Below are 21,632 nucleotides of genomic sequence, written 5' to 3'. Positions count from 1 at the left end.
GCGCACGAGGCATCAAAGTGGGGAGCTCCAATTTCAGAAAACCTCGATTTTCTTCCCCCGTCAACCTTTCTCTGTCATCATCCTCACAAGAAAACAACAAAATCTCTCACAGCTCGTGGAAGCTTCGCACCTCAGGTCGAGCTTCACACTTGAGCAATCAACATTGTTCACCCTTCGAGGTTGAGCATTGTGTTGCTGTGAATGGCCACGAGGATTAATTCCCAGCCAGCATCGTGCTTGGGTCACGTCCTAGATAGGTAGGTTTTCTTGACTTTTTTCTTTTTCCAAGCATTTTCTTCCTCATTCGAATGCACGAAGCTCATGACTTTGTGCTTCGAGTTTCTCAAAGCTTTTCATTCAAGTTTTGTTCTGTTGCGGTGATGACACCATGTCAAAATGCTTAGAGAATCCATTCATTTGGTCTCCCATGAAGCTCTGATATTATAGACTACAACGGTATCTGAGCAACGCAACACATTTGGCTTCTGTTTATCTCTTCCATACTTGGGATCTTAGCTAACATCTGTCGCAAGACCAAGATGACCCCGAGAAATGGCTGAGATTCAATCATTAAATACAGAGCCCGTTGGTATCGTGCCGACCACGGATTCTGCCGGCCAACGGCAATCCCAGCAGCGAGGGCCACCATTGCACCAGATCTATGCCCTTCCGGCACCGATCCGCACGTTTCCTCTGCCGGCCTTTTACCCGAACAACCCCATATCCTTCTTCCATGTTGCGTATGCGTGGTTAGGCCAGCTGTGGTCTCCACCAAAGGCGGAACCCTCGGTTGTGCACATTGGAACCTGGTCTGCCGCTACATCGTCTGTCCACATTACGGATGATGTCTCTACCCGAGCCTTGTGGGAGCAAGGCTTCTATGGAAAGGGTACTCTAAGTCGTAGTGAGCCAAATTGGCTTAAGCGTGAGCAGGTCCGACAAGGACTTGCTGATGCACATGTCAGCGAAATCATGACAGTGCAGAGACGTGAAGAGCGTATGCGCGCCAAGTGGGAGCGAGCACGTCTCGAGCAGGAAGTGATTAGAGAGACTAGACTGAAGGAAGCCGAAGAAGCGAAAGCGAGGGAAATTAAGGCACAAGAAACCAAAACCCTAAAGGCAGAGCAAAAGAAGCTGCGAGCCCAAGAGTCGAAAGACATTGCATCGCTCGGGTCTGACAAGCCAATTTCACCCTCCGCCGCCGCTCTTCCAACCTACGAGTCACCTGTCAGCCCTGCCGCACTTCTGTCTTTACCAAACTCATTGGCAGACCTGGTTCAGCCCAAGCCCATTCAGCCTGTCGAACCTGTCATTCCTGTGCCAACATTTGCCTCGCCAGTGTGCCCTGGGACCATTCTATCTCTACCAAACTCGGCGTCAGATATCGTCAGCGAGCTTGCTGGTGACAAGGCTACCGATGAGCTCAATATTCTTGGGATTTCTGGATCCCATATGGCTGGACTTGGTCTGTCTGTGGATACTGTGCGTTCCAACTCGGTCAACGGAGTCGTTACCAATGGCACGGCTTCTGTTATAAGCTCCGCATCTGATGATGAAGACGTCACGAGACCGAAGAACCGTCGCAAGAGCGTCCGATTTTCTCCTACTGTGGAGTCAACTACGTTTCATTTCGCAGACCCTCCAAGCCCCAAACGTGTAGAGTCCAACGGCAAGCTGAATGGGCTGGGTGATGCCCGCCCTATCTCGCCTGTAGCTCTTAACGGACGAAAAGAAGACGCCCAAACGGATATTGCAAGCAAGCCTATTCTGAAGAATATGGAACACCTCCAGCTTATGCCCGAGGAGGCTTTCTTCCTAAGCTTCGGCTTGGGGGCCTTGCAAGTTACCGACCCTGCTTCTGGCTCTCAGTTGTCATCGTTGGATTTGTTGAGACTCTTCCGACAGCATTCATACTTCCCCCCTCGTGTTGAGGCTGAAGACCCTGCCCTTCAGCCCGACGACAACTTTTTGGTTCACTACGCCGTCTATCACCACTTCAGATCGCTTGGTTGGGTTCCTCGTGGCGGTATCAAGTTTGGTGTTGACTGGATGTTGTACACTCGAGGACCTGTTTTTGATCATGCCGAGTTTGGATTGATTGTCATTCCGTCCTACTCTGATGCCCTTTGGAAGGAAAGCGGAAAGCAGAAGCCGCAAAAGACCTGGCAATGGCTTCATGGGACTGTGCGCGTCCTTTCACACGTCACCAAAAGTCTTGTGCTCGTTTATGTGGATGTGCCACCTCCATCCAAATTCGAGCAGGCTCTTGAGCAAGGTGTCGCCGAGGCCCTGAAGCTATACAAGGTCAGAGAAGTGATGGTCAAGCGATGGTCAAGCAATCGCAACAGAGGATGATGAGTTTACGCTTAATGAGAAAACGTTGAATGGATGGAAATATGTGCTTGTATCATATCGGTGGATAATGTGATCTTTGATGTACAGTAGGCGACCAGGCGTTTATAATTCATTGCACAGCACGATATTCTATATCAAGACATAAAAAAACACATTATCTTTGATCAAATGATCGCAACATACTCGTGATTAACTTCTTTGTGTAAATACCTAAGCTACCTATGAAAGCACGCTGTGATTTATTTTGGATGGTTGTCCCGTAGTGACAACTGTACATCATATCATGTCAACCCATTGTTTGCTTTTGATAGAAGCTGTCATCAGCTCCAAAACGCGGGGCTTGAGCCGACAACCCCACATGAAGCTACTATAAGGTACCTCGTTCCCTTTTGGCCGAGGTACATAGAGGCAGCTAGGTGCATATCTATGTCACTTGATCTGAACTTGACCTTTTCGTTTCCTGTAATTTTTGTTTTTTGTCCTCCCCCTAACTTTGTTGGTCTTCGGCGCTTTGAAGAGAAGCGATAGAAGGTAGTTGAGAGCACTCATCATGTTCTCTCGCCGACTGGTAACCCAGAGCTGTAAAGCGATCCCCCGTGGATTCTCATTAACTCGAGTACGTGCTCAAAGAGCTAGTAGCTACAGAAAGTTGGCCAGCCCGCCTCCCGTCTTCGAAGCTCGAGACTCTTTTGAAGCCAAAAATGGATCTCTCACCATTTCCAGCGCCGACCGCTCTATCTACGTGGTAGAGAAAAAGAAGAAGGGCGGCTGGACAAGTTTAGACGCCATCCTCCTCCGCGACAGTTGTACTTGTGCAGCATGCGTTGACACAGCCTCGGGTCAAAAGACCTTTGCCACAACATCTATACCATCGGATATTGCCATTGACAAGATTCGCTCGACGGAAGAAGGTATCAGCATCTCATTCAAGAATGACATGTACCCAGACCACGAGATGGTACTGCCCTGGCTATCAGTCGATAAAGCAATGGGTTACAAAAGGGTAGAGAAGATGCCTGCTCCAAGGCATGAACTTGTGTATCCCAAGACAGGCCGGACGTTTTGGGACAAGGCCATTATCCAGGAACGTGTTCGCAAAATTGACTATCACGAATTCATGAAAGGCTCCGACGTGTTTTGGCACACCATTCTAGACCTCTCCAATCTTGGCCTCGTGTTCCTCAAAAACGTACCGAAAGACGAGAATTCCATCGTTGAAATCACCACGCGCATCGCCAACATCAAGGAGACCTTCTACGGCCGCACGTTTGACGTTCGCGCCAAGCCAGACGCTGAAAACGTAGCCTACACAAGTGGCTACTTGGGCCTTCACCAGGATCTGCTGTACCTTGAGAGCCCGCCTGCTATCCAACTGCTTCATTGTATGGAGAATTCGTGTGAAGGCGGCGAATCACTTTTCAGTGATGGTCTCTTCGCAGGCAAACTCCTTTACCTACAATCTTCCCCCACCATCAGGAATCTCGCACGCGTGATGATTCCGTATCACTACGAGAAACACGGATACTTTTACCGACAGAGGCGACCGATTTTTGATCTCGGCCCAAATGAAAACCTTGCTGGTGTATACTGGAGCCCGCCTTTCCAGAACCAATACCAGAACGTCTCTGTCGATATGCGACTGTGGCTGGAGCCAGCGAAGCTGTTCGATCGACTGATCAATGACCCTGATGCCATGTACGAGATGAAGATGGAACCCGGAGAGTGTGTACTTTTCGATAACACACGGATTATGCATGGGCGCAACCAGTTCGATGCCGGTGGTGGATCAAGATGGTTGAGGGGAGCGTACATTTCGAGAGAGGACTTTGTGAGCCGCGCGCTGCATGTGCCTGAGGAACTGGCGATGAAGTATCGAGCCGGTAAGGAGTGGACCCGATATAATGAAGATGCGGAAGTGAGGGCGTCAGAGCGATTTGGCAAGGTCTTGGAACAGGTTGATGAAATGGTTGAAGGACTGAAGAAAGACAAGAGTATCGATAGAATGGGTCCCCGAGAATTTGAGATGTTGAGAAACTAAAACGAGGATATGGAGCACGCACAGTATAATGAGACTGTAGACTACGAATTGCTTGAATTAAAATAAAAGCTTAGATGTTAAGAACTACTTTTCTGATTCCCATTCCGAAACGCCTAACCGATCCAAATGCAGGCCATGAATTATGTTTCGTCGATCATCGTTACTCCTCCCCATGAGATGTTTACCACTTCTTGGCTTCAACACCCTCAGGGGGGACGGTCTCGACCTTTCGGTCCTTGACATCATCCCAATCGGTGCTGAGACTGGTACCGTTGCTCTCAGTGAAACTCTTCATCATGGCTCGCTGCTGCTCAGGAGTAGCGCCCTTGAAAAGCTTCTTGAAGAAGACGTTAACGTCCTTCTCTTCGTCGGAGTCAATATCGGCGCCGATAGTGTCCCAGTTCTTGGTTTCGGTCTTGGAAGACGCAGGATGTTTCGAAGAGGACTCTGGTGACGCGGGGGGCTTTCCCTTTCCATTGTTATCGATGATGGTTGCTTCATCTTCCTGAACGGTAGAAGTAGCCTCGCTTGAGGCATTAGCGGCGTCCATAGCTTTCTTGCGAGCTTCTTTGAGGAGCTTGAGCTTTCTGGGATTGAGGTTAGTACATGTTGTTAGAGGAGAGGCACGGAACATACTCGGTTTCTTCATTGGGTGCGCTGGAGGAGGTTATATTGTTGTCCCCATCCTTCTTCAGCTGCTTCCACATCCCAGGACTTTTCTTTTTGAGTGTGAGCTCAACCTTGTTGGGAGTGACCCTGTAGGTTGAAGTATCGGTATTGATAGGACCCCATGTGTGGAAGCTTAGACATCTCTCGGTGCCATCTGGCCAAACAACAGAATCAAGAGAAACAAAGTCGTCCTTGAATACAACTTGAAGTTTGTCTTTGTTGACTTTCTTGGAGAAAATGGACACTGACATGGTGTCATTGTTCTGGAATTCCTGGATTCGCGGAGGAGAATCATCGACCACGGCGGGCTTAGCAGGAGTTTGAGTAGCAGAAGGGGTTTTGTTGTCGGTTATTCCCAAATCCGCCAAGCCTGCCAACTCCTTCAACTCAGGCTTGACGCTTGTAGTGAGCTTGCGGGCAGGGTCATCCTCGGGGAGCTTCTCCATAGCAAATAGGATTTGCATACGCAGAGTGCTAGCTATACGCCAGTCTTTCCAATTAGCTGGCTCCGCTGTTTGGACTGAGGGACCCTTGTTCCTGTTTATTTCATCTGTCGTCGACTCCTCTTGTGCATCTTTCAAGGTCATCTTGTAGAAACCATTCTCGTCACATTTGGCCTTGGCTGGGTCTTCTTTTTCGATAGCAGGGAAGTTCTTGATTAGGCGCATGGAGTAAACGCAGCATGCATCGGCGTTGGCATATTGTCCAAGACGGAAGTAGGCAACAGCACGTCGATAGTGGGCTTCAACAAGCAGCGGTCGCTTATTACGGTCATACGCTGAGTGCCAAGCGAGATTGGCGTCGTTGAGTGCTTCATGAAACTTCTTATGGTGAATAAGGGCTTTCGATCGAGCTATGAGCCACTGGGGATTCTTGGAGGTTTCGAGAGCGGTTGTGAGTTTGTCGATGGCTTCGTCCCAGTTGCGCGCTTCCGCGGCGGCGAGACCCTGCTGGGCCAATGTGGTATAAGACATGGTGGGTGATGGAGGTACGCAGGGGTATATGGGATTGGAAGAAAGGAAATGACAGTGCCCTTAAATAAAGAACAAAAACTTTGTAGACATTTGTGTTTAATGTTGCAGCAAGGCAGAAGTCAGAGTAAACCTAAGTCAAACAAAGGCTGAAGCTAGATGGTGGGTTCTGGAAGCTTTGGTGGGGCAAACGGGCGGATGATGCGCTCCTCATCATAGCGCTTAATTGTAGCTGTATATGCCTGTAGCTTGTTGTCTGCACTAACAAAGAAGTCCAGAAAGTATCTTAAGTTTATGATAAAGGCACTAAGGCTAATATAACTATTTTATTCTTTGTGTCTCTTATGATTTCAAAGCCTTAAATGTCTTTTGCCACTGCAGACATAGTCTTACTCGGGTACTGGCGTTTATGCTGGACAGAAACGGAAGTGGCTGCACTACACCAACTCTCTCTATTCAATGTCTGTATACTAATTTACAGTCGGTATTAGACTTTAGAAATCGTGTAAAGCCATCAAGTTTACTCTGTAATAATTTACATCCGCGTCACCCTCAACACGACGACTATGCCTTTATTGGCAGAGAGAACCCAGATGCCAACACATCTCGACTCCACGGTTAACAAACCGCCTTCTTGCAACACCAACCCGTGACCCTATTCCACTGCTCGCGTGTCGACTCCTCGGCCTAGTACCTTTAAGCTTTAGACTATAAAAAGTAAATAGCCTAAGAAGTATGGCCTAAGTAGCATAAAGTGGCCTAATAATTTAGTCTCTTATGCTCCTGGCAGCCAACTTTTCTGGTACCCTGATGTCAGGCTTTGCACTCCCCAACCAAACACCACAAACGAGCAGGCAAAAAGAGATCCAAAGGTTCACGATGTCCTCTATTGCGTAATCTGGGAATCGAACCCAGGGCTCCCCGAACTTTGCTTCATGGCAACGGAGAATTTTACCACTAAACCAATTACGCAGTTGCTTTCTTGGTTTGCAGCTCTCATATCAACTGTCAACAACTGAAGCCGAAATAAGCCAAACAATAGAGCAAGCAGATGAGAATAGTAGGAAGGAACAGGATCAAACTCGGAAATACTCTCAGGGCATGACGGAGGACGATGTCGCTTTGCCTGATCGTATAGGGTTCGTTGTATCTGTAGGGAAGCAGATGGTCCACCTGGTTCCAGGCAATGGTCCGGTGACTTTCGAACTTGTCGTGCGCATCCTGGATAATCTTCTGCTCAAGGGCATCTAGCTCTGCTCGACGCACAGCTATCCCCTCGAGAGCAGTGTCAAGTTTGCTGTAAATGCCATTTTTCAGATCAGAAAGTTCTGCAAGGCGAGTCTTGACAGAATCTCGCACCGTCTGAAGTGTGCTCAGAGCATCTGTATCTGGGACCTCAAGAATGGTACAGAATACAACGGCGTGACTCGACAATAATGCGAGATGGTCGCCACGAATCGGCTGGCGATGAACAGCGAAGTGACGGATATCTGAGATTGAATCTAAGACAGACTTTAGAGAAACCTCGACACCTTTCGAGCAAGCACGACGTTTTAGCTCGTCCAGCCTCTTTCTTAGTTGCCACACCCAGATATTCAACTCGCCTGCTTCAGGGCAGTCCCATTGCCTGGTAGTCAGGATACCAGGCATGTTTTCCTTGGCGAAGTCGAAGCATGCGTGTTCCAAGATGGTTTGCATACGCTTGAGGATAAGGTGTTGTGTTTTGAAAGGTGGATCGGCCTGGTTTGCTGCAAGCACTTCTTCGTTCTTCTGGGAATTGATAGGCGATTGAGGCGCTGGGCGATTTATGTGAGTATAAAGCTTCAGAAACTGGCTCCATTCGATCTTGTACTCACGCGAAGACAAGAGCGCGCCACTGCCATTGCTGGAAGGAGAAACGGTGACGTTCGATTTCGTATTCACAATCGGCGATAGCGTCGAGCCTAAGCAGATTCCTTTCAAGGCAGCCACGCTTGTGAAGTTTCCTTTGTCAGTTATGGGTGATACAAGCGTCGTAGTGTCTTTGAGTGTCTCCGATTCCCGTTCGTGCAGGTGCGATGTCGATGAGAGCCTCTCATCAACCCCCGCCAAAGACACATCGCAGACCTTCGATACTTGAACGTCGTCCTCTGGCTCAACCTTGACAGGCTCTTCTATTTTGATAGGGTCTGGCGAAATACCCAGTAAGAAATCGATATTGGTGAAGGCGACGCCCTTTTGTCCCAAATCCAAGGGGTCTTGGAGTAGCTCTTTGACTACTTCAGGATTGTGCTTCTGCTGACCTACTCTCGGCTTATAGTTATCGGGCTCAGGGGTTGGAGGCGGCGATGGTTCTCCAAGGGAGAACCGAGTTTCCGCCATTTTCTCGGACTCAAAAACTTGGGCTTCCAATAGCACGCGAACATTCTTCACAACCTCGTCTTTCCCGTACTTTCTAATCACAGTTTGAACGACGGATTGATTTAGTGTGTTATTGATGCGCAGCTGGACCCCTTTAAGCTTTCGAAGATGTGAGTATTGCTTGCTGAAGATGCCCTTGTAGGCCAAGTAGATTTCTTTTTCTTGGTTTTTGGTAAGAGTCATTGGGGAGATTAAATGAAAGGTGATTGATCTGGGCTCAGGAAGCAAGGGTAAAAAAGAAGAAGTAAAAAAAGACCTGGTTGAATCTGGCAAATAATATTTGGCCTCAAGTTGGGTAAGGAGAATGGATGGAAGGGTAGAGAAGAAATGATGATCTATGAAGTGTAGAGAAGGTACATAAATACTGTCGCAAGGATGCAAGGCTGTTGCATGCAGCAAACAGACACTCGATACCAGTGCCGCAGCGAATACCTTCAAGAAACTGTATAAATTATGTAGGCAGTGGCCAGCCAGTGTTGGCCAGCTGTGGTCGGTATATGGCCGCAGGATGCTGCGCCCCAGGAGCCTTTCATCTGAACCAACATACCTCAACTGCGGCTTTAGCATTGATAGAAGCGGTTGCAAAAGATCAAACGTGAGTCTGAGTTAATTAAGTAGAATTGTATAATAATCTAGGTCGTGAATGCATATCTTGTCATGCATTATGTATTCATCTACGACTTCTCAATACCATTTTCCTCCATGGTCCAGCTAGGTACCAGCTTCTCCTCAGGGAACCTCTTGGCAAACATGCCCAGCGCTTTGATGGTAAAAGTAAACTTGTAGTTGGGATACGAGATCATGCATGATTTATTAAAGACACCCTCGATGGCCTCCTGCAGCCACTCTCCGTTGGGTTGTTGACGATCCATGATCAACTGGATGCCTCTCCTCAGGGGCTCCACATGGGGGTACTCAGCCTCCATCAGGCCGACCAAAGCCCAGGCTGTCTGAACCACAAGGGACCCCGAGGGATGTTCAACATATTCCATAGTTTCGCAGGCCTATGCGTGTTAGTAAAGATCTTCAAAATAATTCTGGCTCGCATACCTTGTAGCTTTCTGACCAGCCGCCATCAGCCCTCTGCTTGGAGATCAAAAAGTCACAGCCTCGTCTTGAGTTCTCGCCTGTAGCGTATGTCTGACCGATATGCTTCATACTCTCGAGCGCAAACATGCCAGCGTATGTAAAGCAAATACCCCAGCTTCCGTACCAACCACCGTCGGGACGCTGGTTAGACTTGATCCACTCAGCGGCTGTTCGAATTAGAGTCCTGACTTCCTTGGTGCGGTAGTCAGGCCAGTACTTGTTGAATAAAGACAAAGCCGTCACGCAAGCTGTTGTGCATTCGGGGTAGTCGTATTCGATCATAATGCGACCAAAAACCTCGGCGGCATTGAGCATTTCCAGCCACTCTCCTCCTCGTCGCTTTTCATAAGATGACATACCACCATTGTCATTCTGATATAGCAGCAGGGTATCAACGGCATCGAATAGCCTTCGTTCTTCAAGGACTTCGGGGAGGCCGCCCACCTTTTGCAAAAGGATGATGGCCTTCATTGCTTCGGAGATACAATCACTGACACCATAGCCCTGATCCTTGTTGCTGAATGGCCAGCCACCCTTTCTAGGTTGACGGTAGCAAACATCCTGGTCAACACAGTCCTCTCGGATCTGTTGTCTCTCCAGATAATGCAGCGACTTCATCAACATTGGCTTCCACTTCTCGTCCTTGTGGAGGCCGGCTTCAAAGACGGCTTGGATCAAAAAGGCTGTATCCCAACATTGGACACCGTTAGTGCCGTTGACCAGCATACCCTCATCCTTGACCCAGAGAAATTCTTCAAGTCGCTCAATGTGCCTTTGAACGCCGTAATTGTCCGGGCCGTCACGAGCGTAGCACATGACTGTGTTCATGGTGGCGTTGACAGGCGCCAAGCATGCATAGTCAGTGTTGGCATCCTCCATGTCAACCTGCTTGCTCGACCAGGCCTCGGCCTTTTCTTTCAGAACATTGGGTCGAAGATAAGAGTTCCAGATATTGACAATCAGCCAGTTGGCTGTGTTGAGTAGCCATGACTTGGGGTGGTAGTTGTCGACGACACCAATGTCGTTGCGGTGGTTTGTCCACTTGATCTTGGCGTAGTCTTCGACAAAGACCTCCTTCCTTAATGATCGGGTAACATCTGTCTCTTCGCAACTCCATCGCTTGGAGTATAGCCAACCCATCGGGAGAAACACCATTCGAATGTGAATCCACCATCGCCATGGCGCAAAAGGAACCCAATCAGGAAGTAGCCATATTTCTGGTGGCACAGGATTGACAACATCCCAGTCCATCACTCCCAGGACAGCCATCCAGAACTTTGCCCAGTGTGGCGCATACAACGCTCCTCCCATCTTATGGAGAGTGCCTCTGGCCTTGACTAATACAGGATCGTCGGCTTCGACTCCAACAAGACGAAGGGCTACATAGTTCATCAAGGTTCCAAAAACGCTGCTTTCGCCTTCGATATGTAGACCCCAACCGCCATCCTCGGGATGCGCTCGCGCAGCTATGTAGTTGTAGATCGCTGTCGCTTTCGAAGAGGGAATCGGTGTCCTGGTGACATACCAGGTGATGACAACGCTGGGCAAGAGAAACATAGGACCGCCATATTCGCAACCCCAGTGACCGCTGGGTAGTTGAAGTTTTTCGAAGAAGTCGAGGCCATTCGTGGCGGCTGCCAAAGGACTATCGGGTTTTGGGAGATCGGGAAGATCCTACAATGACCATATTAGCTTCGGCTTGACAAGAGATCCTAGACAATGAGCACGCACCAGGGACTGGTTCAAGTACCACTTCTCAGCATAACTCTGGGGCCATTCCTTTGCAGCATCATCGTCCTCAAGGTAGTGCCAAGTGTGGCGGCTGTCGTCGTCCTTGAGCCTCCATCGTGTCTTGTCCAACTCTGAACCGATGCGCGGCTGCTTGGGGAATGGCTGACCCTGTTTCAATAGTGGTTCGGACTCAGAGTCAGCAGCGCGCTTACGTGACTTTAGCGCGCTAGTGTCATGGCCACTAGAGTTGGCGACCATGTTTGGAGAAGGTACAGAGGTTCTCAATGGAACACAAGAGTCAAGTCAATCGATAGAGTAGTGGTGGAGTGATGTTGAAATAAACCCCTTGTCAAAGCCAAATCATGCCAGAAGCACATGCTTTAAACTAAACTGACACGGAACCGGAATTAAACAGTTTGGGCTAGAGGAAAGGGCCGCGGACTGCCGGTAGCACTTGCCCGGTACGGGGCCAGGGACATTAAAATGCCCCGACCTTAGCGGTCAAGCCCCTGAAAGTCAATTCGGGCCCGCGCGGGATTGGTTGCATCTACACAAGACAACCATCCACAAAAGACATCGTCTGCGTATTCGGACAATACTTTGTATCTCTTGAAGAGCTTCACAGCGTTGTTATCACCTATTTGACCTTTCTGACGTTTAGTGGACATGGACGAAGAACCAGACATTGATCAAACAATTGCCATACCAGAATTTACCCAAAGACACCAGACTAACCTCCCATCATCACTGACAGTCAATGACAGTGATACGAATACGATACTTCACAATACGAATGTCGGATCAGTCGTGGCTCGCATAGAAGGCATTCTCGAGCAAATCATCGACGCTTTAGCTGCAGGCCAAGAGCTGTCGATTGCATTCTCTACTAGAAAACCTACTCGTCGGGCTTCCAATGCGACTCCGGAGCAAGTTCACTTCCCCGGTCGTAACAAGCAAGAGGCCATCAAGTTCGGTAATATTCTGCGGCACCTGCATATTTCTTGACTGACATGAGAAGCGCGCATAATTCTCATCCTTCAGCTTTCACATGATGCTCTTGTATCTGGCACAGTCCTGACCAAACGGTTAGTTGGCTCTGTCCGAACACAGGAAGATATTTACTAATGGCTCAGCCATATCTTCTACCAACGTCAAGACCTCTTCGAAAAGCAAAGAGAGGTAGACGAACTTGTTGACGATATCGCGTTCACTCTTGGTATTAGTCGTGGAGACTTGAACATTGTGCGCCCCCTCGGTTGAGTCCTACTAAGCATGACTGCTTACTATAGCAGGTTGCAGCTTCAAAAGGTGTACTAGCTGGGCCGCTGACAATCGGTCTTCATGACGGCAGCATGCTGAACCCTTGTTTAGGAGACCTGGTAGGTCAAACCTGATGTGCTATCATTTACCACAGTCTGATTGGAGTAGGGAGTAGCCATCCCAACTGTGCAGTCAATTTCTGGCGTTGACATTTACAATACCAGATAGATTCTGGTAGTGGAGAAGGATGTAAGACTGTATTTCATTTCTCCAAATGTTCAAAGGCTTATATTCTGTCAAGGCCGTCTTCAGATCACTCTGCTCCTCCCAATTCTGGAGGGTGTCTCTGTCTGGCCCCGGCGTACTTGTCACTGTACGTATTTGTCAGACCTCTTAAGACGTGGACTTATTGAAGCAGGCAAAAGGGTATCCGGACCTGACCACTCGTTCTTTTTTGAACTTTGTAAGCACCAGATATCCACAGCTCCCAATCTTGGGATTGTTCGACTACGACCCCGACGGAGTCAAGATTCGGCGGTGTTACCAATACGGATCCGACAGACTCAGCCATGAAGCCGATCTCGGCACCGAAACACTAGAATGGCTTGGTATCAAGTCAACGCATCTCTTTCGGGATTATACTGGTGATTCGGTTGCCGCCACACTCAGTCAGTCTTCCCAGTCGTCCATCACCTCTACCTCATGTCGCAACCCTGTTTCTTATATGAGTGCGAGAGAAAGAAACACAGCAATCTCGACGCTAAAGAAGATCTTCAACCCATCGCACAATGAGACTGAAGTGTCAGAAACGAAGCACGAACTGCAATTGATGTTGGTTCTTGGAGTCAAAGCTGAGATCGAGTGGCTAGATGAGTCTGGGGATCTGTTTTCATGGCTCGATGGTGAGATTGGCGAGGCATTGATTAGTGATACGTTATGATTTGGGCTCAAGACTGGTGAGACTATCTTTCAGATACGAAAAATGAATCAACAGATCCGATTTCTGTACATAACTTTAGTTGAAGTAGCATGCCATACTCATGAAAATGGCCATCAAAACTTGCCTACCCTGCGTATCGACCCACCCCCACACCGTGCGAAAATAGCGGGGTATCTACCCACACAGTCCCCTCATATTCACAAAATTTTATATTCTCGACATTGAATCATCATCAATCGCATCATCATGGCCCCCACACTCACAGAAGACGAGATCGATGATCTCATTTACTTTTCCCGAGCTGGAGAGCAGGAGGATCTGACTGAATCTATCAAGACTCTGGCTGAGCGAGAGAACGCCAGCCCGGCTGAGATTGTTGCAGCTGCTCAAGATGCTTCCAACAAGTCTACATGCTTGCATATGGCAACGGGGAACGGTCATCTAGGTATGAAGTGAAAAGCCACGGGACCTGGAAACTTTGAAGATTACAGACTCTGAAGTCCAAATCCCCAATAGTAGTGCAAAATCAAACTAACAGTTCCCAGAAATCGTCCGCCAGCTCATCCAATACTTCGAAACCCGACCAAAGGAGCAGAAGCAAGCCTTTTTAGATGAGGCAAATGAAGCTGGAAACACTGGTCTACACTGGGCGGCTCTAGGCGGTCATCTCGACGTCATCAAGTTGCTCCTCGAGCAGGGTGCTTCTCCCGCGCTTGCAAACGAACAGAACTACGTTCCTCTTGACCTGGCCTACTTCAACCACAAGAACGACGTGGCTGAGTACTTCTTATCAACTGCTAAGAAGCTCGAGGACGAGAACCAAGAAGAAGGCGGCCTGGAAGCTGCTGTCGGATCTGTCGAGATTGAGGAGGACGGTGACAAGAGTGAGGAGAAGAAGGAGACTTCGTAGAAAGTTCCAAGGAATGATATAGGTTGGGGAAATGGATATGGATGGGTAGGGCTTAGACCTCGAGGCTGGGAAAAGAAAAAGGAATTGGGAGTTTAGGACATCTATGAGAACAACGAAAACACTTTCACATCACTTATGACTAAAACACTTTCTGTATTGACCAGGACATATGTGGCGGTATACTATCAATCTTTGAAAATAGAAGAGTATTGACCATAACAGTATATCCACAGCAGTACAATAGTAACTGGCCAGGATATACTGTTCTCAGGTAGAAGAGTGGAAGAGCCCTGAATATCAGTACTTAATTAGATTGTGGAAGAGGTTTGAAAAGCGACCCAAAGATGTTTTGCTCTCACAAAGACATAAGTGACAATAGTAAATCGCAAGAGACAGGGCATATTTCGAACAAAAGACAGGACCAGCCTGTTTCTTTTACTACCTACTTTCTTACCCATATCTAGATCTCAATCCTTGACAAGATTCAAACTATACTCAACCCAATCCTAAAGTCCCAGCTCAGCATTTACTGATGAGAGGCAAGCTTCAAATAGATCTCCGTTTGGTGCCTAGTACAGTAAAGGGTCGAGAGATCTGCGATGCGAAGACCGCAGCGAAGTCTATTTCAAGTATGCGCCGGACAGTAAATTGAACACTGGGGATTCATACGAGTAGTCGAGATATCCAAGAGACAGTCCTATTCCGTAGCACCACAGGTATGTCTCTTGCAGAACATGCCTTGTCGACCATCAGGGGAAACCATAGCGACGCCTTGACAAGGTCAGGCTGATTGTCAATTTTGTTTTGGCGGATTTGGTTTAGGGTTTCGACATCTCCGAATTTCTCCTTACTTCCCTTAGTGGGACCTTCTGGAAGCTTGTCCCTGTCTTTCGACTCTTTCTTGCGTGCTAGGAAGATTATTTCTTCGTTCTGTATGAGTGTGGTCTTTCGCTCAGCGCACTTCTGGCAATCACCATCGATTTTGACAACATCGTAGTGTCGCACTAATACTCGTGAGCTTAGTCCAGTCTCTGGGTCTGGCTTTTTGAGGACGACCAGTTCAACTACGCAATTCTGGAAATCGTCGCAAGGGAGCAACCCTGGAGTTTCCAGCCGATGTGGGTTGTCGGCAGTGGAGCAGGAGAACTCAAGTTCCATGAATTTGCACATGATTGCAGAGTCTCTAGTGGTAGGTGGTTGAATGATGATTGATTTGAAAATGGTGATTTGCAATGAAAGAAGATGCTTTGGAGTAAGACTGTTGAATTGGGTTGACTTTCTACAACTGGATCGGTTTGATTTTATATAGGTATTCAAAGTTATATCGTCTTTATGGTTCTTGTTACAGAATGAACAGTGTTCTATCCCTCTCTTCTATTGGAAAACTCTAACTAGAATATGAAGCATTGTTCATGTCGCGTGAAAAATAAGAGTGCATGATGGCAAACAAAGAGTTTGATAAGTTAATAGCTTGGAAACTTGACCAGATGTCTTTGTCTGTGCAGCGTCTGTTGAAACGCAACAAGAGACATTAAGAACTACATTCACATGAATGGTCGAAGTCTTTAGAGGTGTTGCCCATCCAGGTCTCTGTAGACTTCCATGGATAGATTAGGTTTTGCTTTCTGTAGACTGTCAAAACTTTCGACCAAATTGAATAAATTCAAATAGAAATTGTGTTTGGTAGACCGAAACATAACCTGTTGTTTTTTGCTCAGCCCCCAGCTTCAAGATTAGAAATATTATCACTTAATCCACCGCCTTGCTATAGATAAGGCTTGCTAAGATCGTTACCGTATCAAAATCACAGTTCAAGAATTTCCTTGTTCAATCCTAATACCTTGATCAGTATCATAAAACATCAAAATTGTATAGGCTAATGTATTTCTTTAACCAGGGCGGTGGGTAAAGTTTTAAATCAACAAATAAGATGGATGTCTCCAGAGTTCCTTTACATGCCATCCTCAAGCTCTTGGCTGACCCATTTGAAGTGGTTTTGATTATTCAGCATCACCTCCATAGTTTTTTTAAGTAAATCTGTAAAGCGTTAAGATATACGAGGTTTACTGGTCAGGCAGCTCGAGAAGGTATTATACAAAAAATAGAATTTATCTTTAGAATCAAACTCAACCCTGAACCCAACTAACATACTATATCAAACGGGAAGCTATGCCATTGGCATGGTTACATTTGTTAAAGTTATAGAGACACCCAGGTTCATTCTAACGCCTGCTATTAGTAGCAAGTTCCCTTGATAGCACTGCATCTCCCCTCTTGAGGAGATGTCGTGACATCATCAGGGTTAACCATAGACTTGAAACAGCCACCATTGTCTTGTCTACGGGTAACACCTTGGCAATTGTCATCTTCCCTATTCAACGATCGGAGGCTTCTATTTGGAACTCTTTCTGTGTAACAGTCGATCAGAAATGGTTGAGATCCAGGCTCGTTTCCTTTAAAACAACCGTAACTTGTATACACATGTGGACGTAAGGTAAGGTTTCAGATAACAGCCACAAAGACAAGTTTAGTATACAGACAGTTATCATAATGGGCCCAATGCATACTGTAACTGTGAATCTTTTCCGTTGAGCAAAGTTGAAAGAAACGAAACAAGTCCATTAACGATGTTTTTGCTTTTGTGGCCATGCCTTGTTTGCATTAATGCTGGACCTTGTTGAGGATTTTAATCAGTTGTGACTACCAACCTTATCTAGTGATATCAAGTAGAAGCATGAATGAGTTTGAGAGATAAAATCCTGTTTAGAGTTAAGCCATTGTATTACCGTGTTGGTCGATAGTTATGAAATAGCAAGTATTGGATATGTGGTTGCAATGCCCGGGATGTTGGCTTTGCATTCAATTTATATGGGCCGGTAGTCAACAACCAAAACGTCTATACCGTCTTCCTTGTAATAAATTTGTGCGCCAATAGGTACAAGAGGCTTGTGATTAAGTTGGATGACGCTATCACTGTAAGAAAGAACCAGCCGGGAGTGGCTTTCGCGACAAATCAGCGACTACGGTGAGCTTGGGTGGATTGATAGGAGAGGCCATCAGGGTTCTCGCCAACTGAAACCCTTTTATTGCTTCCTACCTTGAGAGCATCGAGTTCTACACAAAGCCTCATTCTGCATCTCAAGTTACAATAATAAGTCATATTAATCCTACTTAACCATCGCCACTTATTATCTCGAAATATGGAACAGCCTACTGAAGACATCCCTCATTGCCATCATCACCATCACCACCTGCAGTACCATACTCACCATCATCACCATGGCCCTCTCCAAGATGTTCCAAGGTCTATAGGACAACACAACAAATCTCATTACGAGTTCGTTCTTATTAAGTGTCCTGGCTTGCTTCATGTATTGACTTGAGTCTAGCAACGTTTCTCCCGTAATTTTCCAATGGCCTTGGATTATCGAATTATGCAATCAAATATCAAAAGAGCTTCGACAAAACATAGACTGGATCGGTATTAAACCTCCAGCCTCAAGACCGACAAGGATGTTGGATTACGCCTGCGGTAATGGTGTGGCATCTCGCGTAAGTCCAGTGGCTCGGTCACTATCGAATCAATACTCATCATGTCAGGCACTCGCACCATTCATGTCCACTGTTAGAGGCTTGGACATATCACCAGCAATGGCAGAACAGTACAACAAAATGGCACTCAAAGCAGGATATACCCCAACAAAGATGCACGCGATACAAGGCGACATGATCGAACCAGAATCGACGCCATGCCTAGAACTCGACACGCCTGCATTTTTCAATTTTGATTTAATAGTTATGTGCATGGCTCTCCACCATATTGAGGACCCGGATAATATGATCTTGCAGCTCTCTAAAAGACTGAGGCCAGGCGGACTTTTGCTTATCATTGACTGGGTTTCTCACTCAGACAGTAAAGGTGGCGAAGGCGGGACCTGGAAAATGGATTTCTCAAAACTCAGTGTTAATAGAATGGGATTCGAAGAGGACGAGGTCAAGACTGCGTACGATAAAGCTGGACTGGAGGATTGGTCTTGGAAATGGACTTCGACGCCATTACAGGTGCCTAGGGAGATTGGAGGCAAGCAGCAATTATTCTTTGCTAGAGGAAGAAAGCCTAGTACTTGAGAGGCGCAAAGGATATGTATCAAAAACGTTTCAAAGACACATTTATTTCTTCACTATCAATACGAATACCATCAGAAGAGGTTCATGTTATGCCCAAGTTATCCATTGCATAAATCATAAATCAAGCGACATATCACGTGGTATCGATCTTGGCGCTAGCCCTTTCTGGCTTCTCCACCATCTCCAAGTCCACTGCGGAACGCAAGCGATGATGATCCTTGTTATGTAAGTTTAACTGGTGCGAAAGCGAATATCCAATCGACTACAGTCTGATGATAATACTGTTTCTTGCCCTCCTCCGTACTCCAAGTCTGAGCTTGAAGATAAAGATAGTAATACCTGGAACCTATACTCTTTTTTCCCCCTCCACCTAAAGACCTTTCTCTTTAATACTCATCATTGGAAAAACATTCGCGGAACAATCCCGTGCTAACACTTTAGAATTTTAGGTTACAGTTGTGCCCCATGGCGTCTAAGCACGGATTTCTCACAGCTGTCTAAGCCTCAAAACGTGTCGTGGTGGACAAATCAGGTACAGCATTCGCCTAAACGAACGACATCGATCATCTCTATGCAGCAACGTGTCTCAATCACAGAACCAGGACACTTTATGACCAAGTCGGAGGAATTTGAGGCTGTGCTTACTTCGCGCCAGAAATCACCATTTCGGTAGAGAACTCGCTGCCGCGGCTAGCTTGTTTACTATAACAAAAATGTCTTGGAGCTACATCCACTGCGGCACAGTTTTAGCAAGGCTTCATGTACTCCCTGTCGTAGTCTTTTACCCGTCCTCTTAAATCAGACCATGCCTTTGTTGAAGGATCGAATAAGCGAAGGATCAATAAAGCGCGTAAGCGACAAGACTTCTGGCAGGCAACCGCCCAGTCTGTTTAGTTTTATTTCGTCATGCCACGTATTAAATAGCGTATCAGCACTCTGTAAATTGGGTATAAACCGAAGCTTTGAGAATCCTCACCCCGTTTCATATTTTTCATCTCCAAACTTTATTCCTTTCACACACGATCACCTTACTCCACGTGCTTTCCAGGTTTATCTGCAGCCACCACCAAACCTCACAATGTAAAACTCCCTACCCCTTTTCGTAGCGAACACCCGCTAACATTCTCAGAAATCAATATGAAAATCCAGGCTGTTTTCGCTGCTGTTATGACCGCCATGGTCATTGCCGACCAACACCCCGGTGCTGAAAAACTGTGCGGTCGTCTTGGGCCTATGACATGGAACCCTAAAGACCTTCCTGAGGGTGTTGATGTTAGTCAAATCCGCATGTGTGCCGACCATCCTGCGGGAGCAGGTAACTACTGGGGATGGGGTGAATATCTTCCCAGCTGGGTTCCTCGCAACCCTCTGGCCGATATCCCATGGCAACGAACCTATAGGTCATAAGAATGGCAACTTGATATTGAGTATGTGCGCCTTTGATTTGGAAAGATGTCTTGGATGTATCTACATAATGAATGATGGCGATAAATATCCTTAAATGCTTCCACATCGACACAGTTATGGCCAGCTGACTAGTATCCAGTTGTCAGTCTTCTATGAATAGCATCCTCAAGAGTCTCAAGATCTTCGTCCTTCAATCCAATCTTTTCATTGTCCGTCTTCTCGTAAAGTGTCCCACCTTCAGACCAAATTCGTCGAAGTGTATATAAAGTCGCACTAGGGTTGCCTTCAGCCCAGCCCTTCTTCTCTGCCTCTCTCAACTCATCAAGAGTGTGATTTGAAACACCCCAGGACTCGCCTCCAGTCTGCTTCTCAAGCTCTTTCAGGATCTGCTGCTGTGTCACAACAAAAGATTGAACTTTGAGCGCTTTGTCGAATGACTCTGAGGGGTGACGAAGGGCCGCTACCACAGATTTTCCAACACTGTACCAGGTTAGTTGTGCTGCCTTGAAAAGTAACTTGCAAAACTTACTCAGGCATGGTTGTAAATCCAATCTTCCCTTGTCCATTATCAACCAAAACGGCCTTTTTGGCAACATGATCAAATCCCCCTGCCTCAGGGATTGTGGGTGTTAGAGTAAAGAACATATCAATGTATGGCCCTGTAACCACAAATGTATATTTGAGGCCATTCGAATTCTCTCGAATATACTTTCGAACCTTAAGCTTAAGCTGATGCGGCTTCTCATCGGCGCTCTGGGGGCCATACTCGACATCTGTGCCGTACTCAGAAGGGAAGAACCATTTCACAGAGTCTGATTCTGTCGCGAGCTTGAAGAGGTTGATTTGGGTTTCGATGACGTTTCTTCCCACGGCACTCACGACTGTGTCGACCCCTTGATAAGCCTTCTTGACGTCTTCCTCATTATTTACATCTCCGGTGACGATCTTGACAGCCTTTGACTTAAGTTCTTTGATAAGACTCTGCTTCCTGATGACTGTGTCCTCGGAAGTAAAGATGGCGACCTGGCCAAACGCGGGCTCAGCGTTTGCTATAGCATTGGTGATGTATCGGCCGATAGTGCCTGTTGCGCCAAAGATAAGGATACTCTTGGGTTTAAAGTCTGCCATTTCGAATGTGGTGTGTGACTCAACCAAGGTTTGACGGTTCCCACGAGTTTTATACTTTAAGGAAAAGGTTGATTTATAAGCTGAGCCTGAAAGTTGCCGGCTTTTGAGGCCGAGGTGGGGTTGTCCATGAAGGTAGTCTAAAGCACGGTATATTCAGCCAGAATGAGCAAATGTTATTAGTGGAGGCCAAAACGAACTCACGATGCTTTTTCAACGTCAATTCCTTTCATGAACTAAATGATGATACCTTCTATGTCCTATTCTGGAACTTTGTTCTCACAAAAAGAACTGTCTTCGTTTCTTTGCAGAGTCAGAATTGTTCAAATTCTAAGATAACAAGACAATGACATGATTAGTATTGCAAACACCTGATGTTATTTTCCTATAAACCTCCAACAACTGTTAATCAAAACCTTGCTTTCATTATGACCAACTCAAAGCTCCCATGTTCAGAGCATGTCAACAGTTGCTTTTACAAATATTCTCTCAAAACTTACTCGTTTATCAAATCCGGGTATATAAAGATCTTGCTATTCCTCACGATTCATATATTTGATACACTTGATCACAAGGCCTCCACAACCTCCTGGCCAAGAACAGAAAGGG

The 21,632-nt window shown here is 46.8% G+C and overlaps 10 protein-coding genes and 1 non-coding gene across 11 annotated transcripts; 5 read left to right on the top strand and 6 right to left on the bottom strand.

Moving 5' to 3' along the window:
* The first annotated feature begins 70 nt into the window (after positions 1 to 70).
* EDB82DRAFT_515098 (uncharacterized protein) lies at positions 71 to 2,586 on the top strand. The gene is made up of 2 exons (XM_025738406.2): positions 71 to 257; positions 534 to 2,586. The coding sequence occupies exon 2, from the start codon at positions 553 to 555 to the stop codon at positions 2,353 to 2,355; it is 1,803 nt and encodes a 600-aa protein (XP_025593170.2). The 5' UTR covers positions 71 to 257; positions 534 to 552; the 3' UTR covers positions 2,356 to 2,586.
* A 122-nt stretch (positions 2,587 to 2,708) lies between these two features.
* Positions 2,709 to 4,456, top strand: EDB82DRAFT_515096 (uncharacterized protein). The gene has a single exon (XM_025738405.2). It carries the CDS (start codon positions 2,906 to 2,908, stop codon positions 4,391 to 4,393), a length of 1,488 nt encoding a protein of 495 aa, XP_025593169.1. The 5' UTR covers positions 2,709 to 2,905; the 3' UTR covers positions 4,394 to 4,456.
* Position 4,457: 1 nt separating this feature from the next.
* On the bottom strand, positions 4,458 to 6,243 carry EDB82DRAFT_579810 (SGS domain-containing protein). The gene is made up of 2 exons (XM_025738404.2): positions 5,030 to 6,243; positions 4,458 to 4,980 (listed from the first exon to the last, which is right to left on the bottom strand). Exons 1-2 carry the CDS (start codon positions 6,034 to 6,036, stop codon positions 4,575 to 4,577), a joined length of 1,413 nt encoding a protein of 470 aa, XP_025593168.2. The 5' UTR covers positions 6,037 to 6,243; the 3' UTR covers positions 4,458 to 4,574.
* A 680-nt stretch (positions 6,244 to 6,923) lies between these two features.
* Positions 6,924 to 7,005, bottom strand: EDB82DRAFT_t244. The gene has a single exon. It is a non-coding gene; the product is annotated as a tRNA-Gly (tRNA).
* EDB82DRAFT_515094 (uncharacterized protein) lies at positions 6,936 to 8,773 on the bottom strand. The gene has a single exon (XM_025738403.2). The coding sequence runs from the start codon at positions 8,614 to 8,616 to the stop codon at positions 7,042 to 7,044; it is 1,575 nt and encodes a 524-aa protein (XP_025593167.2). The 5' UTR covers positions 8,617 to 8,773; the 3' UTR covers positions 6,936 to 7,041.
* A 239-nt stretch (positions 8,774 to 9,012) lies between these two features.
* On the bottom strand, positions 9,013 to 11,793 carry EDB82DRAFT_515091 (terpenoid cyclases/protein prenyltransferase alpha-alpha toroid). The gene is made up of 3 exons (XM_025738402.2): positions 11,254 to 11,793; positions 9,484 to 11,196; positions 9,013 to 9,437 (listed from the first exon to the last, which is right to left on the bottom strand). Exons 1-3 carry the CDS (start codon positions 11,509 to 11,511, stop codon positions 9,108 to 9,110), a joined length of 2,301 nt encoding a protein of 766 aa, XP_025593166.2. The 5' UTR covers positions 11,512 to 11,793; the 3' UTR covers positions 9,013 to 9,107.
* A 126-nt stretch (positions 11,794 to 11,919) lies between these two features.
* EDB82DRAFT_529898 (Spo11/DNA topoisomerase VI subunit A) lies at positions 11,920 to 13,453 on the top strand (the record flags this gene model as incomplete). Its single annotated transcript, XM_025738401.2, has 7 exons — positions 11,920 to 12,226; positions 12,272 to 12,338; positions 12,387 to 12,495; positions 12,546 to 12,632; positions 12,742 to 12,762; positions 12,815 to 12,886; positions 12,932 to 13,453. The coding sequence occupies 7 exons, from the start codon at positions 11,920 to 11,922 to the stop codon at positions 13,451 to 13,453; spliced, it is 1,185 nt and encodes a 394-aa protein (XP_025593165.2).
* A 246-nt stretch (positions 13,454 to 13,699) lies between these two features.
* Positions 13,700 to 14,363, top strand: EDB82DRAFT_529897 (ankyrin repeat-containing domain protein; the record flags this gene model as incomplete). The annotated part of the gene is made up of 2 exons (XM_025738400.2): positions 13,700 to 13,898; positions 13,999 to 14,363. The coding sequence occupies 2 exons, from the start codon at positions 13,700 to 13,702 to the stop codon at positions 14,361 to 14,363; spliced, it is 564 nt and encodes a 187-aa protein (XP_025593164.1).
* A 663-nt stretch (positions 14,364 to 15,026) lies between these two features.
* Positions 15,027 to 15,533, bottom strand: EDB82DRAFT_480526 (uncharacterized protein; the record flags this gene model as incomplete). Its single annotated transcript, XM_025738399.2, has 1 exon — positions 15,027 to 15,533. The coding sequence occupies one exon, from the start codon at positions 15,531 to 15,533 to the stop codon at positions 15,027 to 15,029; it is 507 nt and encodes a 168-aa protein (XP_025593163.1).
* Positions 15,534 to 17,491: 1,958 nt separating this feature from the next.
* EDB82DRAFT_515056 (S-adenosyl-L-methionine-dependent methyltransferase) lies at positions 17,492 to 18,585 on the top strand. The gene is made up of 3 exons (XM_065608974.1): positions 17,492 to 17,700; positions 17,753 to 17,915; positions 17,964 to 18,585. The coding sequence occupies exons 1-3, from the start codon at positions 17,564 to 17,566 to the stop codon at positions 18,489 to 18,491; spliced, it is 828 nt and encodes a 275-aa protein (XP_065463406.1). The 5' UTR covers positions 17,492 to 17,563; the 3' UTR covers positions 18,492 to 18,585.
* Positions 18,586 to 19,668: 1,083 nt separating this feature from the next.
* Positions 19,669 to 21,026, bottom strand: EDB82DRAFT_561973 (uncharacterized protein; the record flags this gene model as incomplete). The annotated part of the gene is made up of 2 exons (XM_025738395.2): positions 19,669 to 20,378; positions 20,428 to 21,026. 2 exons carry the CDS (start codon positions 21,024 to 21,026, stop codon positions 20,027 to 20,029), a joined length of 951 nt encoding a protein of 316 aa, XP_025593160.1. The 3' UTR covers positions 19,669 to 20,026.
* Positions 21,027 to 21,632: the final 606 nt, after the last annotated feature.

Source organism: Fusarium venenatum, assembly GCF_020744135.1.
Source record: "Fusarium venenatum strain MPI-CAGE-CH-0201 chromosome Unknown EDB82scaffold_4, whole genome shotgun sequence".
Classification (NCBI taxonomy): Eukaryota; Fungi; Ascomycota; class Sordariomycetes; order Hypocreales; family Nectriaceae; genus Fusarium; species Fusarium venenatum.
Note: the sequence above shows the minus strand (reverse complement) of the source record. Positions and strands in the feature narration are given on the sequence as shown.